The 18,257-nt window shown below is 46.4% G+C and overlaps 1 protein-coding gene across 3 annotated transcripts in view; it reads right to left on the bottom strand.

Moving 5' to 3' along the window:
- Positions 1–18,257, bottom strand: part of ABCC4 (ATP binding cassette subfamily C member 4 (PEL blood group)) — a 187,061-nt gene that overhangs the window by 140,143 nt on the left and 28,661 nt on the right. For all 3 annotated transcript variants that reach the window (XM_070471514.1, XM_070471515.1, XM_070471516.1), the window contains exons 2-3: positions 8,583–8,693; positions 7,930–8,050 (exon numbers count right to left, since the gene is read on the bottom strand). In XM_070471514.1, coding sequence (XP_070327615.1) covers positions 7,930–8,050; positions 8,583–8,693 — 232 coding nt within the window. The remainder of the gene's footprint in view (positions 1–7,929; positions 8,051–8,582; positions 8,694–18,257) is intronic.

Here is an 18,257-nt window from a genome sequence, read left to right as displayed (position 1 = left end):
AGAAGCCAAGCTAAAAAAATGATGTCATCCATGGTTCTTCATCTGCCAAACACTACAGGTACTGGTTTAAAATACATATTAACCAATAATCTTTTCCCCAAGGCAAAAATTACAATTCTAAACCAGTGAGTTGGGAAGCATTGGGACTTATATCTTAAGTATGGCATAGGGAAAACAATTTTCCTTCCCAAAACTAACGTCAAAAAAACTGCAATACTTGCCCACTCTGCCAAACGGACACTCCACCCCACAACCTACTTCTGCCCCCTTGTCGCCCCGTGAAGGTCCCATTCTTTCTCACCAAGGAAAACCAAACACTCAACAAATTCAAGTCACCAAAAGTAAACACTTCGGCCTCCATTTCCTCCAGAATTCTCCAGAATTCAAAAACACCATTTCCTCCAGAATTCTCAAAGGACAAAATGCCAAAAGTTCGGAAATCTTTCTAGAATTCGGATTTTCCTTTTAAACAATCCCTCCTTAATAATACAGACAGGGTAAATCATTGACGGGTTTGCTTTTGATAGCTCTGCCTGTCCAAAGCTGAAGAATCCACATGCAAGAGGAAGGGAAGGAGAGTCAAAAACTTCAATCAGCAAATAAAACGAACACATATTTTCTGCTCAGTCAACTAATGCCTGATCAGATTATTCACAGAAAGCTGTCTCCATCCTTCAAATGAATGCAACAGTGAAGCCCAACACTTGTATCTTGCTCTGCACACACAAACCCACACATTCACTGACTGCCTTGCCTTCCACAAGGTCATGGAAGGTTTCATCTAATAGGGAAAAGAAGGTTAACGTTGTTTAGCTGATGATCAGATAAGAGCAAGATTGCCCAAGAACACAAAGGCTGGTTGTTACATTTCCAGCAAGCCCCATGATTCATCCCAAGGGGCATGAAGAGCTTATTTAAAAAGCCCCTCACATCCTATATTGCAAAACACACTGTTTATAGAGTTTACTGAGATAGAAGTCTGAAGGCTTACACAGAGAAACAAGAATGTCAAACTACACAAGGGCAGTCCCAGCCCAGGTATGGCCCAGAGCAGTCCAGAGCTGCAGCCTACAACCCTGGGGTTCTCCACCAGAAGCCCAGTGCTAACAGCCGCCATCCCAAACTTCCCTAAAACTTATGATTATATCTGGAATCACTGTTATCTGTGACTCAGCTCTCCACATGAGCCTAACATTGAAAATCCACCAAAGAGAATACCAACAGAAGTAACAAACTCTGCAAAAATGAGTTTTTTCTAAATAAGGATCACTACTGCCTTAGCATCTTGACTTTTTTCACTGAGGCCAACTTGAATACCCCAGTTGATCAAACAGTCTGATTAAGCAGTATATCTGGTCTACCACCCAAAGTGTCCACTCTTCTGTTTTTGACCCTAGACCCTCAACTGAGTGAGAAATAAAACAACTGAGAAAACATTCAGCATCAAAGTTGAAAGTAGCCACGTGAAAACTTTCTAGATAAACAGGAACAAGGTCAAAATTACTCCTATGACCCCTTCATATTTGACACCCAAACTACAACTCCACAAACCAACTGAGAAGATAGTTTTTATTCCTTTACAAGAATTCTTCACAACCACAAAGCCAAAAAGGATTTTTACAAGATCCCAATATAATACCACAATGCCCCATGGCTCGAGGTTCAAGTCTCTGAAGCAGACATTTCTTGGTGGAGTCCTTGGTATTCAGCCTCCGGAGAGCAGCTCCCATGTGACCCTATCTCTTGTTTTTAGGGGAACTTCTTACACAGCTTGCTGCTAGAAATTCCCCAGTGGGTACAGTTCCTCATCTGTGATTCCACATGTGCTGCTTTAAACATTTCTTGCCCAACTCTGTTATTTTTGATTCATGAGAGAAAAAGGAAAACACAGGAAGTAGAAACCATCTAACACAGAAGGAAATAAGCAGGTGAGCTTATGGGAAAATGAAGGCAGTTAATCTTTAGAAACTGGAGAAGAGACAACAATGTTAGACTTGAGAAAGATCCAGAGCTAAGAGGGAAAGCAGTGAACTTGGGGAAATTAAACCATCAGTATTTCAGCCTATCTGTCTTCACTCCTCTGTCACACAGTGGACTTCATGCTGAGTGCATCACTCACGAGGAGCCGCGAGCAATGAGGGCTGTAGCCCAGCCCCCAGAAACTGGTTTGAGTGAGTGTCCACCTCTTTGCGATCCCATGGACTATACAGTCCATGGAATTCTCCAGGCCAGAATACTGGAGTGGGATAGCTGTTCCCTTCTCCAGGGGATCTTTCCAACCTGGGGATCAAACCCAAGTCTCCCTCATTGCAGGTGGATTCTTTACCAGCAGAGCCACAAGGGAAGCCCAAGAATACCGGAGTGGGTAGCCAATCCATTCTCCAGCGGATCTTCCCAACCCAGGAATCGAACCAGGGTCTCCTGCATTGCAGGCTGATCCTTTACCAACTGAGCTATCAGGGAAGCCTCCCAAAACTCACAACAAATTAGGGATGCAGACTGAAGTCCTCATTCCCTGGAAGATTCTTGATGCAGAAACTAACCCCATGTAAGCATCTGCTATCCTCCTGTCCTACACTGTCAAAGCATCTGAGCCTAGAGGGACGACAGACCGGCTGTGAATGATTTACAAGGACCACAAAGGGTTTTAATCAGAATTCCATGAGATCTATCATACTTCCAAGAAAAACTCATATGAACTCAAGTCCTGACATTCCAGTTAAAGGGTGGGGCACCGGAGAGGGGGCTCAAGAGAGGTTAATAGGCAACCCAGAGTAAACAAAGCAAGAAAGATAGAGTTCGATTCATTATGCAAATCCATTCTCCACTGACAAAATGCTTTTGTGTTTCAGGGCCAACATTCTCTTTCAGGTACAGAGCAGAAGAAGCCCTTACAAATGGAGATTTCCTTCCTGTGTCTACTTCTCAAAAAAACAGTCAGCTCAAAATACTCTTTACTCCAAAAAGGCAGATTCCAGGGTAGAGCATTCAGCTACCTTGTTCTATTCTTCTATTTTTGAAATGTTCCTTAAAATCTTCAGGGAAAAAGAAAACTCCACACTGCAGGAAGCAGCAGAAGGAGTACAATGCTCTTGTCTTGGCTCTGTGACCTGGTGGCTCAATCAGTAAAGAATCCACCTGCCATGCAGGAGACCTGGGTTCAATCCCCTGGAGAAGGAAATGGCAACCCCTCCAGTCATGCCTGGGAAATCCCATGGATAGAGGAGCCTCAGTGGGCTACAGTCCATGCGGTTGCAAGCGTACAACACGACTTAGCAACTAAACCTGTGACTCTTCAGTGAGGCTGCGGAAGGAGAAGAAATCTCAGGACAGAACAAAGAGAACACTGGTCTAGGAATCAAAACACTGTGCTTCAGAAACCAGGCTGGCCACCTGCGAATCACATGACGCCAGGCCCCTCTTGTGCCCTCCTGCACCTCCAGGTCCTCATCGATGGAAATACCTTGCCTCCCTCCTGGGACAACTAAATGAGCTACAACAGCTCAGAGTGCTCTGAAACCATCATCAAAACAAATGTAAACTACGATCACTTTACTATACAGAACTTCCAGGAAGAGACCTATTGTAGTCTTAATGGCAGAGGCTGGTTTCACAAAGAGCTTGGACAACTCGTCACTGCTCACAGGTGATCATAGCAGAACAAAAACTCTTGAGAAAAAGTCATTCATAAAAGCTAACTTTTACTGACAGTAATGAAAACTATCAGTTCTAGCCAGATTTTTGAAATCTGATCCATTATAAATGCAGTCTTGTAAAAATGAGTTACCTACTTCCTAACTTCAAAAAGAAAACAGATTAGGGGGATTCGTGAAATAGGTGATGGAGATTAAAAGGTACAATCTTACAGGTATAAAATAAAAAAGGCAAGAGAATGTAACATACAGCATAGGAAACGTAGTCAATAATATTGGAATAGCTCTGTATGGTGACAGAGTGTAACTAGACTTAATAGGGTGAGCATTCTGTAACGTACAGAAATGTTTTATCACTATGTTATATACATGAAATTAACATAATATTGTAAGTCTACCATACTGAAATTGAAAACAAATTTAATAAAAATTAACATGTTTTTAAAAACAAAAATGATTGAAAAGCATTCCCCTCATTTAGACCTCAAGGTCATCACTGTAGATATTACTAACACCTAATGGCTAGTGCTATGCTTTTAAGAGGGGCTTCCCTGATAGCTCAGTTGGTAAAGAATCCGCATGCAATGCAGGAGACCCTGGTTCAATTCCTGGGCTGGGAAGATCCGCTGGAGAAGGGATAGGCTACCCACTCCAGTATTAATGGGTTTCCCTTGTGGCTCTGCTGGTAAAGAATCCACCTGCAATGCAGGAAACCTGGGTTTGATCCCTGGGTTGGGAAGATCCCCTGGAGAATGGAAAGGCTACCCACTCCAGTATTCTGGCCTGGAGAATTCCATGGACTGTGCGACTTTCACTATGCTGTTAAGAACCAGCAGGGCGCACACAGCAGGTCTGCTCTGCAGGTTCCTGTCTTGCTTTTGCTCAATTCTCCCTCCTCCTCTCCCTTGCTGTGTGGCGCTCAGGAGTTACTCCAGGCCCACAGTTTCTTTGCTACCAGCAGCCTCCTGGGTGGAGCAGAAGTGAGGGACACATGGAAGGAGGGTTGGGAAATAAATGCAAAGACCACTCAGCTCTTAGGGAACCAGCCCTGAATTGAAGCATAAAGCCCACTTTGGGACGCAGAGGATTCTGTTTACTTCCTGCCCACCGGCTGAGCTCCGAAGTGAAAATTTACACAAATACGTGTGTGTTCCTACAGCTTCCACCTAAAACAGAGACAACCAGCAAAAATGGCCTTGAGCAAAGACCAAGTGTCAGGACAAGGTCAAGCCATTTCTAAGGTTCCCAGAAAGAGGACATAAACCATGGCCACACCTCCCCTTCTCAGGGGAAGGGACTGGGTGAACCCACTCTGGCTCTCTGAGGTCACCCTACTTACACACCAGCAGTGGAGACCTCACCTCTCAGAGAGGAGCCCTGATGACCTGGGGAGGTGGTCTCTGTGACTCAGGCCCAGGCAGAGACTTCAGGCTTCTCCTCTCCACCCTGAGGAATCTGGGCAGGCGGAGACCTGTCCTCCCCACCCATGGTCCCCATGAAGGTGCACACAGGGGCCAGGCGTGCTAGGAGCTCACTGGCTGTTCTGTTCCAATTAGCATTGGCCTGCAAGAGCTCCTCGAACCCTTAAAGTCATTCCTAATACTCACAGGAGAGAGGTTTTCATGGTTTTGAAATCCTAACCCTAAATACCTCGCCCTGGACTGACATCACCCTGCCTCTTCCCACTGGTGCTGCTGCCAGTAGTTCAAGGGAAGGCCCTGCCTGTGTTGTGGGTGGTCAGAGCACACTGCGTGGGAATTGTGGATGATCCACGCAGCATTCTGTGTACCAGATGAACCAAAAGAGGGCTGCAGGTCACACAGAAAACATGTTTGCATTTTAGAGAATCCTGGGTTGAGTTTAGATCTTCCAGTAGCTAACACAGATCAGCAAGCAGCATAGATAGAAGATAAAAAAATGGAAAGCTGCTTCATAAAATCAATTATTTAACTAACGTTCATTGCACTTTTCTCAGTAGCTTTAATCACTGAAAACCCAAGAGTACCTGAAAATGAGTTCTAAAATCAGATCCTTACTAGCTTCATCATAAGAAATGATTTCTCACTTCTCCAAAACAGCAGGGTGTCAAAAGGCAAGTCAAGGAAAAGAGGAGTGTTGTGCTAGATTTCAAACTTCTTTTGACTGCCAATAACAACAACAAAAAATTCAAGGTTTACTTCTCCTTGAGTTTTAATGACCATGAAGTCCCCGAATTCCAATCAGAACTAAGAGTTCTACCAGTGTCCTAAGGACACAAATGTAGAGTGAGCACTGTATGTATGCCAGTCACCTAGGAATATAGGAAAAGTCACCTAGGGAATACAGGCCACTGTCTAGTTTTATGCTTTAAACCACCAAGGTCGCAACACAGCAAGATCAAGAAACCTCCCTCCTGGGAGAAAGCCCAGTTTCACCTGATTAATCTGCTACCCTCCCAGGGACTGTCTAGTTCCCACCCTAAGACCTCAGGCCTGGGACACACCCTGCATGTGGGAAAGTGTAAACAGACAACAGGAGAACTGCTCCACACTCTGGTAACTGACCTGGGGTTCTCATTCTCACTGAATAGATACGTTCCCAGATTCATGGGGATGTCAGCTTTCAGCAAGCAACTTGGCACATGTACTAAAAAAAACAACATAGAAGATTCCACCTCTGTGCAGATTATCAATGTCCCAACATAGCCACTATCCATGACCTACGGCCTTTCCCCTGGTCCATCTCAAGGAGCCAGTCTGGAATGGTTTCATAACAGCATGGATGGATGTTTAGAACTTAAGTCATCAGAACAGTCACAAGCTCATTCACTTGTAGCAAAGGCCAACCCACCTTTGTCAAGAATTAAACCTCCCAGGACCACCCAGTCACCTGGGAGCTGACAGATTCCCTGTCTCTCCAGTTGTGTGGGGTGGGCTTCACCTACCCAGCTGCCCACTGCCCGCAGTGCAACACAGCCTTTAAACAAGAGCCATGCCGCCCACCTGCCACCCGGCCCACCCACCTCACCCCAACACAATCGACTGAGGACAACTCATCACCTTCTCCACCTAAAACCCCCCTTTCACAGCAACTGCATCTTCCATCCCTCCTGCTCTCACACACTCACAGGCCGCCCGTGTCCCTAAGGCAGCACTAAGGGACCACGGAGAGCACGAGCCACCCAGGGGGGTCTGCAGCAGACCTCCAGCAGGCTCAGCCAGAACAGGGGGCTGCCGGCACTGTGTCCCCAGGGGGACTGTCCTCTGGGGGATCTTGACCCAGGATCTTCAGGGTCACGGAGGTCACTGACCTCACAGCTTTCTGTCTCTGGTTTGCCCTGCACATCCCCTCCTCCACCCTCTGCCAATGCCAGGCTCCCAGGATCCCCCTTCAACCAGCAGGCCAGCTCCAGTCAGGGACAGAAACCAGCATGGAGGGTGCACAGAATTTAGGGTGAAGCCGGAGCTCCTCCCCACAGGAGGGCTCTGACCTGGGTAACCTGGCCCATGGGGACGGGGCAGCCCAGGGAAGGGTGTGCTTTTGGGAGCTCTGGCAGCTCCCGCCCAGATGCAGGGCCCCAGGTTCTGTTCCATAGGAAGGGGAGAGGTGACAATCCCTTCTTAAGAAACCATTTATCAGATGTGACCTGGGAAAGTTAATAATCATTTGCTGAGTGCCTGTAAAATGTCTTCTAGGCTCAAGGCTTCCCAAGTGGCTCAGTGGTAAAGAATCTGCCTGTAATGCAGGAGATGTGGGTTCAACCTCTGGGTCAGGAAGATCGTCTGGAGAAGGAAATGGCAACTCACTCTAGTATTTTTGCCTGGAAATTTCCATGGACAGAAGAGCCTGGCGGACTACTAGGCCAAGGTTTCCCAAAGAGTCAGACATGACTTAGCGACTGAGCACACACACATGTATCCTGGGCTTGGATCCAAGTTTACTTCCTCAAAACCACAGGGCACATACTCCTTGAGGTTGCAGGATCTTCTTTTGATCAAGGACCACTCTTAGCATTCATACTGAACATCAAGAACACTCTTAACATGGCATAAAATTCTTCTTTTCAGTGTCATCCTTCCATAACACTATGTTTTAATCAGTTGAAAGGAAAAGAGTAATCCCCGGAGGTCCAGTACTATAAGTATCTGTCTATTCTAAAGATACATCAACCACTGAGCTACATCACAGACAAGTTTTCATAAACACATTTTATCCTCTGACCTCTCTCCCCGCAGGTCTCATCCATCTCAGTACTGAACCACATACACTGAAAAGCAATCCACTGAAAAGCTTTTACCTCAATTAATGTAAAAATTCCCAAAACTACATAGGATTTCCAGTAACACTTGATGATTGCTTTTGTTAAAGAAGGCTTCCGTGCATCTTTCTCAGCTCTCAAAACCTCTTGATCCCAGTATCTGCAATGAGAAACACAATAAAGAACAGGTGTCCACCAAAGGGAAAACAGGGGAGGGGGGAGTGGAAGATGAGCCTTTACCACAGGGCACTCTGTGGCTGCCCCACAGATGCTGGCAAATTGCTCACAGGGCTCATGAAAGATGAGCAGTACAGACTGCAGCACCAGAAAAACAGACCTTGAAGGGAGAGCCCCAGTCTTGGGAAACAAGTTCCTGCCAAGTTTTGCTGGATTCTCAGCACCATGAGCAGCTCAAGAGGGCAGACGTCCTTCTCCAGGGGCCCCACCTCCAGGGACAGAGATCGGCCTGCAGGGCCATGACTGCGGGCTCCCTCCATGCCCACAAACGCACAGGGGTCAGGGTCAGCCCTCCAAAGTGGGCTAAGCCCAGGGTCAGCCTGAGGGGGTGAGCGTGCGTGCAGTGTCAGGAGAAGGACCCAGAGGAAGGCAAAGCGCCCCACCCCACAGCCCCCACCTTCAGCCGCACGTGGAAATTCCCTCTTCCTCCCCTTCTCCCTGCTGCCCGTGCTCACCCTTGCAGCTCTTCTCCAAGGTGCTGGGAGCGATCTTCTGGAAGCACCGAGTACATGTCATCTTCTTCTAATCTCCGTTTGTGACCGATTTTAAACAAGGGGTTTAGCCACCTGTTAAAAATTAAGAGAAACGGAGAATGACATATATCCAAACTACACATCTTTGTCTACTCAGAATCCCACTCTGCAAGGCTTTGTTGTTTGTTTGTTTTTAAAAAGAGGTCTACAGAAATAGGTCCCCAGGTGGCTCAGAACCCACCTGCAATGTGGAAGACCCAGGTTTGATCCCTGGGTCGGGAAGATAACCTGGAGAAGGAAATCCTGAAAGAATCCCCACTCCAGTATTCTTGCCTGGAGAATTCTATGGACAGAGGAGTCTGATGGACTGCAGACCAGGGCGGGGGAGGGTCACAAAAAGTCGGACCCAACTGAGAGACTAACGCTTTCACTTTTAAATATTTAGAAATTTAAATATATAGAAATATGGGGAAAAACACAGACACATATACACATAGTCCCTAACTCTACATGGTGAGAGACCCTGGAAGCAAGAACACATTGGTACCAAATACCATTCAAGCCCCCAGATCTTGGTGTTTTTGTTTTTTAACATACATAATTACAATTTGTTCTTTTCTGATAAGAATTTCTAAGGACAACTCTCAGTAACTTTCAAATATCTGACATATTATTAGCAACAACAGTCACCATGCTGGACGTCTCCATGACTTATTTACACCTCAAGTTTGGGCCTCTTGGTCCCCTTCACCCAGGCTTTTGATTTTTAATATTGTTTCTAAGAGGAACCAGGGTTTCCTGAAGCAATGGCTGATTCCAATGTTGCTGCAATATGTACTGTCAGTCGCTCAGTTGTGTCTGAATCTTTGTGACCCCATAGACTTTAGTCCACCAGGCTCCTCTGTCCATGGGATTCTCCAGGTAAGAATACTTGGAGTGGGTTGCCATTCCCTTCTCCAGATCTTCCCAACCCAGGGATCAAACCCGAGTCTCTTGCATTGGCAGGCGGATTCTTTACCACTGAGCCACCAGGGAACTACTAAAATATTAGCTGACAATATGTATTAGCAGCTGACAATTAGCTTTTTTTTATCATAATGCAAGCACCTGACATTATGCTTTGGAGACACCCACTTTGGAGACTTCAACTGGAATAAACACAGGCCACTATACAGCTAGATAAGGAGCCAGGCCACCGCACTCCTGAAGTTCCCTTTTTCAGAAAGCTCTGATTGACCTGCTAACAGACCACCTTATTTCTGATAACAGACTGCTTATTTCTCCCTTCCTGTACTTTAATTCTCACTCATGTCTTTAATTACCAACAGATAGTGACAGGAAACCCCAAGCACCCAGCCACTGACTCCAACAAGGCAGAAGCACAGGTCCAGGTTCGCTCATGACCCATCTCGCTCTCTCCCTAGGACCTTGCTGTGTGGCCCCAGGCATGCCTTGTACTCTCCAGGACATGTGGATAATAAACTTTGCCATCTCAAAGTTCCCTGATGGTCATAATCAAGAACAGAAGGACCAGTCCAGCCACAGTATGGGCTCCGATGGGGAAAGTGTCTGTGGGGGCTGCTGTAATGAGAAAGGGCCCAGGTGAGCAGAGCCCCAGGCATTCCCAGCAGCAGCATCACGAATGATAGGCTGAGACCAACAGGCATAGTATAAGATAAGTATAAGTATAAGATAAGTATATCTATAAGATAAGTATATATAAGTATAAGATAAGCTTGGGACAACTTGCCTCATAAGATAAACAGCTCAAGGAATCATAAGGATGTGTCAAAAGGACAAAGAAGCCAGCCTGAGGTACTCTTGCTAGCCAAATCTGGGATGCTGGGATATTAAGTGTCAATGAGTGATAACCCATTAAATAATGAAAAAAATCCATGACTGCTTCATAAATAGGAGAAGGGAAAGTCTGCATTCTAGAACAGAAACAAATATAGAGGGAACAATAGAAGTCAGAAAATGATCAGAAAGAGTCAGAAAATGATCAATGGAAGTTAAAACTAGTGTGAAGGTTTAATGTGAATAATGATATTTACATAGTCTCAAATTATCCCTCTACAAGTTATGGATGGAAAAAACAGTAACTGTACAAAAGACTAAAAAACCTTATTCAAACCAATTATGTGTCATTTAAATGATAATGATTAATATGCAAAGACAGCCCAAAGATGAATATCATCTACTGATTTTGCCAGGGTAAGGAAATTTCCAAAGCCAGACGATAATCACTCATGAAAGCAGAGACCACATTTCTCTTATTTATTGCGTTATTCCTAGCATAATACAGGTAAAGAGATGCTCAAGAATTCTTTGTTGAATCTTTGGATTATCACAGAAGCCATAAGAGAGACTGAGCTTCAGATTTTGCTCACCCTGGCCTCCTGGCATCTCTAAAGAACCCCAGTCCAGGATTCCAGTCTCAGCAGTGGTCCTGAAGACCCCAGGTCTCAACTATGGCCTCACTCCACTTCATCCCCTCCAGTTCAGCATCTCCATAACCCTTAATATCTCTAGGTCTCAATTTCCTTCCAAAACAAAAGTACAGATCTGTGAGCATCACCACTATACAAGTTTGAAACATGCTTGGCCCTTTATCCTACAGTCTCCTACCTACACGGAGAAGGTGACGGCACCCCACTCCAGTACTCCTTGTCTGGAAAATCCCATGGATGGAGGAGCCTGGTAGGCTGCAGTCCATGGGGTCTCGAAGACTGAGCGACTTCACTTTCACTTTTCACTTTCATGCCTTGGAGAAGGAAATTGCAATCCACTCCAGTGTTCTTGCCTGCAGAATCCCTGGGACAGGGGAGCCTGGTGGGCTGCCGTCTATGGGCACAGAGTCGGACATGACTGAAACGACTTACCAGCAGCAGCTGCAGCAGCCTTCCCTACAGAAAATGCTCAGGGAATTAGCATTCCCTGAAAGGCCCTCTTTAAAACTGCTTGCCTGGGGTAAGTGTCTCAACATCACTAATTGTCAGGGAAATGCAAATGAAAACTACAATAAGATGTGACCTCGCATAAATTAGGATGGCTATTAGAAGAAGGAAAGGAGGGAAGGGGGAGAGGAGAGTGGAAGAAATAATAAGTGTTGGGAAGGATGTGGAGAAACTGGAACCCGTGCACACTGCTGGTGGGAGTGTAAAATAGTGTGGTCACAAAAGACAAATACTGCAGGACTCCACTTACAGGAAGTACTTAAATTCAGGGAGAAACCAAGTGGCCCGATGCCTGCCAGGGGCAGCATGGGAGTGGATAGTTATTGTTTAATTACACACGAATGTAGGATGAAGAGAGCTCTGGAAACTGACTGTACAACAATGTGAGTGTATTTCACACTACTGAACCGTATGCTTTAAAAATGGTCAAGGTGGCAAAATTTTATCTTGCATGCATTTATCACATTTTTTTTAATGTGCCATGTTCTGGTTGCAGGAGCTTCAACTAGCCACAGAACTTCTCCACACTGGCCTGCAGCAAATGCGGATAACACCTGGAGATAACAACACTCACCTGGGCTGCTGAGGGATCAACTGAAACGGTCAGTGATGCTCTGAACACAACCAAGTCCGGTCAGACAAAGAACAGTGGCAACGCTCTTGAGTAATTCCCATGTAAGCCCCAGCAAAAAACAGATGATGGTGCTCAACTAGGCAGATTTCTTTCCCCATGGTTCTTGATTTAAGGACCCTCACCAAGCTCTTCACTGCCCCAAATATCAGAAAGCCAAGCCAAGCCCTCTGGGTACCATCAAGGGATGAAGATTTTCACTTCCATCACATGGCATGCTGACTGACAGGATGCTAAAGTATGTGTCCCCACCTCAACAAAAGAGCTAGACAGGGAGACCCGAGTCAATTCGCACTGACTCCAATTTGTCAATTGTTTGTCACTGCCAAGTAAGCCCTCCCTCCAAGCCAGTTCCTCCAAGAGTGGTCCTCCCCCGCAGAACACCCATTCCTCCCCTCCCGCCAGCATCTCCACCCAGCAGCATCTCCTCACTGTCTCAGAGGGCACACCTCCTTCAGGGAAATGACTACTCACACACTGCAGGGCCTCTCCATGAGCCTCACGTGCCACGGCGCCTGGCACAGACAACATTGGAACCCATCCAGAATGACATCAGAACACCCACGCTGCTGGGGAGCCATCTTCAAAACGGGTCACCACCCTGGCTTTCCCCAAGTGGCCCTCGGCCAAATCCAATTAGCCATACTTCAGTGGCAAAGCTCAAGCCAGAACCTTCTTTCCTTTGTTCTTTCAGTTCAGTTCAATTCAGTCACTCAGTCGTGTCTGACTCTTTGCGACCCCATGGACCGCAGCACGCCAGGCCTCCCTGTCCATCACCAATACCCAGAGTTTATTCAAACTCATGTCCATTGAGTCAGCAATGCCATTCAACCATCTCACCCTCTGTCGTCCCCTTCTCCTCCCACCCTCACTCTTTCCCAGTATCAGTCCCCTTCTCCTCCCACCCTCACTCTTTCCCAGTATCAGAGTTTTTTCAAATGAGTCAGTTCTTCACAGCAGGTGGCCAGAGTATGGGAGTTTCAACTTCAACATCAGTCCTTCCAATGAACACCCAGGACTGATCTCCTTTAGGATGGACTGGTTGGATCTCCTTGCAGTCCAAGGGACTCTCAAGAGTCTTCTCCAACACCACACTTCAAAAGCATCAATTCTTTGGCACTCAGCTTTCTTTATTGTCCAACTCTCACATCCATACATGACCACTGGAAAAACCATACCTTGACTAGATGGACCTTTGTTGACCAAGTAATGTCTCTGCTCTTTAATATACTGTCTAGGTTGGTCATAACTTTTCTCCCAAGGAGTAACAGTCTTTTAATTTCATGGCTGCAGTCACCATCTGCAGCAATTTTGGAGCCCCAAAAAATAAAGTCTCTCACTGTTTCCCCATCTATTTGCCATGAAATGATGGGACCAGATGCCATGATCTTAGTTTTCTGAATGTTGAGCTGTAAGCCAACTTTTTCACGCTCCTTTCACTTTCATCAAGAGGCTCTTTAACTTTCTTTAACTTTCCTCATTTCCTAAAACTTGCTCGGAATCCATTTTCTCATCCTTATGCTAAGCTAAGTGGTAGTGCAGGCTGTGTCCCCCTCCCTCCCCAAGGTTCTCCAGCTCCCTGCACACCCTCTGCCCTGGGGCCCACCAGGGCCCTCCCAGCCCGTGCAGCTGGCAAAACTTTCCTGCTTCACAGTTTCCAGGCCTTTTCTGTTTCATCCCTGGCATTCTTGTCTCCCTTTTCTCACCACCAGCTAATCCATGCCTTTTGCGTCTTCATAGTGTCCTTTGTCTTATCACCACACACCTTCCCAACACTTTTTCCCACACTACAACCAACACCGACAATCTACAACTATCATGCATGGGTAACTACCCTGATCCCCTTCTCAAAAAAAAAATTATTTTGACACATTTGGACACAGTTAACACTGAGAATAAAACAAAGAATCACGAGTAAAATATTACTCACGCTGGCCACCTCCCAAGGCTTTGAAGGGATTAAAACAGTGCTGGTTGGAGCTAACAAGTAAGGGACCTCACATCCAGCAGGTGATCAACCTTATCTACTTAGCGCAGCACGAAAGGCCACCACTAGATACAGGACTCCGTCATCACCAAAGTCCCTCTGAGCCCCTGAGTGCCAGGTGCTGACTCGCCTCTGAATATCAGGCTGTCAGTGCCTGTTCCAATCAAATGCTTCCTTCCAATCTATTCAACTTCTCCGCCCATGAGGAATGACAGAGCTTTGGTTCCAAGTTCCAGGTATCCCCGCTGACAGTAGGGAGTATGACTGCCTACCCAAGAAGCCTTTGATGGCTCTTCATTGGGATTTGAGAAACCACAAAGCATAGGAAAGAAACTACTTAGGTCAAAAAACCATTCCAGAAGCCGAATTAAAAATACATGAACATGAAGTCACATTTTCTTAGTTAAAAGAACCCACCTAACTCAAGGCTACAGAACTGAGAGTCATCCTGATGCCTTCACAGATTGCTCAAAGTGTATCAGTCTGTGGGAAATAAACACTGGTGCATTTAGCTTCAGAGAAGGCAATGGCAACCCACCTCCAGTACTCTTGCCTGGAAAATCCCATGGACGGAGGAGCCTGGTGGGCTGCAGTCCATGGGGATGCCGAGTCGGACATGATTGAGCAACTTCACTTTCACTTTTCACTTTCATGCACTGAAGAAGAAATGGCAACCCACTCCATCGTTCTTGCCTGGAGAATCCCAGGGACAGCGGAGCCTGGTAGGCTGCTGTCTATGGGGTCACAAAAAGTCAGACTGCAGCAGCAGCAGCAGCATTTAGCTTAACGTAGGCTCATAGAGCTCACAAAGGCTGCACCTCGGGCTTCATCAGTGCTCTGGGTCTGCCCATGCTATGGGCTCATTTCCCCTCATATTTTCTATTCTACCCTACTTCATTACAAAAGAAATGCCAGGTGGTATACCATTATAATGACAGAAGCATTACTCACAGTATCCAAAAGGTGAAAGTAACCCAAGAGAACAATGATGAATGAAAGTACCAAAATGTGTACACACACATACATTAGAGTATTGTTTTGTTGTTTAGTAGCCAAGTCGCATCCGACTACTTTGCTACCCCCATAGGCTGTAGCCTGCCAGGCTCCTCTGTCCATGGGATTTCCCAGGCAAGAATACTGGAGTGGGTTGACATTTCCTTCTCCAAGGGATCTTACTGACCCAGGGATCGAACCTGGGTCGCTTGCATTGGCAGGTGTGCATTCTTTACTACTGAACCGCCAAGGAAGCCCACACTGGGATATTCCTGAGCCCTGAAAATAGGAAATTCTGACACAGGCTACAACAGACGAAACTTGAAGATACCATGCTAAGTGAAATAAGCCTGAGAACACCATAGGATTCAACGTATATGCCGTACTCAAAAGAATCAAAATGAGAGGGACAGCAGGATGGTGACCAGCAGGGGATTGGGGAGGGGAATGGGGAGTCGCAGTAACAGGCACATTACCAATGAAAAGAACCCTGTGGATGCTGATGGCACAGGAATGAAACATCACTGCTGCCACTCAAGGGTACACTTGAAAATGGTTACAGTGGTACATATCATGTGGTATATTTTACCACACATTTTTAAAATTGTTTTTAAAAAGAAAGAAATACCAGTTGAAATTGATTAATTTCCGGCTGCACTAATGGGTTGCAACGTTATGTCTGAACAACAGTGGTGTAGACGGCTGTCCACTGCGCACACGACGCCCTTAGGGCAACCATCTCCACAACAGACTGGGGCTCCCTGAGAGCAGATAGCCTCACAAACATTTCACATACTCCGTGACCAGCACTGCCCCTGGGACACAGAGAAGCTCGGTGAACACTGAGCCGAGCAGCTTGGTAAAAACCTCCTCTGAGGGCTTTCGTCCCTCCCCAGCTCACACTTGGCGGCCAGTCCAGGTCAGCTGTTTCCCACAGAGTGAGAAGGAAGTGACATGTAAAAGAAGCCAAGTACTTATGTTATAAAGTCTCAGGAGGGTTCACAGATGCCCAGGAGTACACAAAGCCCCAGAAACATTGGCACATCTTCCCAGAAATTACAGTAACTTGTGGAGCATTTTAAAAAAAGAAAATTAGACAGGGCGCTCGGGGCCGTGCACTGGGATGACCCTGAGGGATGGGACGGGGAGGGAGGTGGGAAGGGGTCAGGATGGGGACACATGTACACCCATGGCTGATTCATGTCAATGTGTGGCAAAACCACTACAGCACTGTAAAGTAATTGGCCTCCAATTAAAATAAATTAATTTTTAAAAATAATTTAAAAATAAATAAAAAAAGAAAATCAATATTGAATGAAAGGAAAAATTAGCAAAGACATGCTATGACCTTTACAGGTTTTCACCACCCCACTTCGCTCAGTGTCCGGTCTCTTCATGCAGTGTTCCAGTCACGCTGACCTGTTGTGTTTCCAAGAGCCCGCCTGGCTCCTGACCGCTGTGCCCTTTCCTGGGAATAGACTTTCTTTGCTCATTTTCCCCATGATTACTTAACACCTTTTCTCTCCCAGGTCTCAAGCCAATTGCTGCCTCCACAGAAAGGCCTGGACTGCCTTGTCTACAGAAGCAGATCCAGCTTTTCTATTTCCTTCTTCCAGCTTTCTTTTTACCCATTTATTTACCAAAATCTATTTGTTGAGAGAAAAAAAAATAATGCACCTGTTTATTTTGTCCCTCTCCTCTCCTGGAATAAGAGCTCCATGAGGGCAGGACCCAGTTGATCCCTGGCAATTCACTGGGCCTGGCACCAAGTGAGTCACTCAGAACTCGGCAGAGTGAATGGATGACCCTCTGGTGGAGAGACAGCAGCGAAGAGCACTCACACATGCTCTCTACATCTCTTGATGAGAGGGGAATGTGTAGGTCTGCTGAGGCCAGTTAATCATTCAAGTGCCCTCAACCCACTCAAGTAAGTCATTTATTGTTGAACAAATTATGCATTTTAAAGCACTTTTAGCTGTGGCGAATTATTAACCACTGGTTAATGTTCTCTGAAGCTTCTGCCAGCCCTGATTACTGGAGGCTTTTGTGGCCCAGCCTGGGCAGGGCTGGTGAGGCGGCCGGGGGGGGGCTACAGAAATAGGGAAACCTGGGTCAGCGAGTCCAAGAGCAGGGGCTGGAGTGAGGGACAGATGAGAGGCACGCAGAAAGATCTCACAGTAAGACCTTGGTGGCTCAGGGGGTAAAGAATCCAATAGCAATGCAGGAGACCCTGGTTCAATCCCTGTGTCAGGAAGATCCCCTGGAGGAGGAAATGGCGACCCACTCCAGTGTTCTTGCTTGGCGAATCCCATGGACACAGGAGCCTGGTGGGCTACAGTAGTCTGTAAGGTCACAAGAGCCAAAGACAACTTAGCAGCTAAACCAACCACCTCACTAGACCCGTTTCCTCTAAGGCAGGAGTTCTCCAGCTCAGCAATGCTGACATCTCAGGCTGCATGGTTCTTTGTTGTGGGAGGCGCTTCTGTCCTTTGTAGGAGGGTGAGCACTATCCCAGGACTATTTCCTCCAGAGGCCATTAGTATCTCCTCACCCCAAACTGTGACAACCTACAGCGACAAATGCCTGGGTATCAAAATCTCCTGGATCAGAACAACTGCCCTAGCCTGTCTTTTTGGAAAAGGTATAGAACTTTTCTTCAAAGGTTGGCCCCAGAAAGTAGCATAGACAGTAGCCACAGGATATTGGCAGGAGGCCCTTAGCCAACAAATCAAGGATTATGATATAGACACATCACTATTAAGTGGTGGCTCAGATGATAAAGAATCAGCCTGCAATGAAGGAGACCGGAGTTTGATCCCTGGGTAGGGAAGATCCCCTGGAGAAGGAAATGGCAACCCACTCCAGTATTCCTGCCTGGAAACTTCTATGGAGAGAGGAGCCTGGTGGGCTACAGTCCACAGGGTTGCAAAGAGTTGGACACGACTGAGCAACTAACACTTTCAATTGTCCTCCAGCAGCAAAGGCTGGGGAACAAGGGATCAAGGTTAACATATCACCAAGATATGAAGTGGTGAGTGAGGTTTTGAGCTATGCACACAGGATCTGCTTCTTGGCTTTTGTGATAGGGA

The sequence above is a fragment of the Odocoileus virginianus genome, chromosome 8 (assembly GCF_023699985.2).
Source record: "Odocoileus virginianus isolate 20LAN1187 ecotype Illinois chromosome 8, Ovbor_1.2, whole genome shotgun sequence".
NCBI classification, from domain to species: domain Eukaryota; kingdom Metazoa; phylum Chordata; class Mammalia; order Artiodactyla; family Cervidae; genus Odocoileus; species Odocoileus virginianus.
Note: the sequence above shows the minus strand (reverse complement) of the source record. Positions and strands in the feature narration are given on the sequence as shown.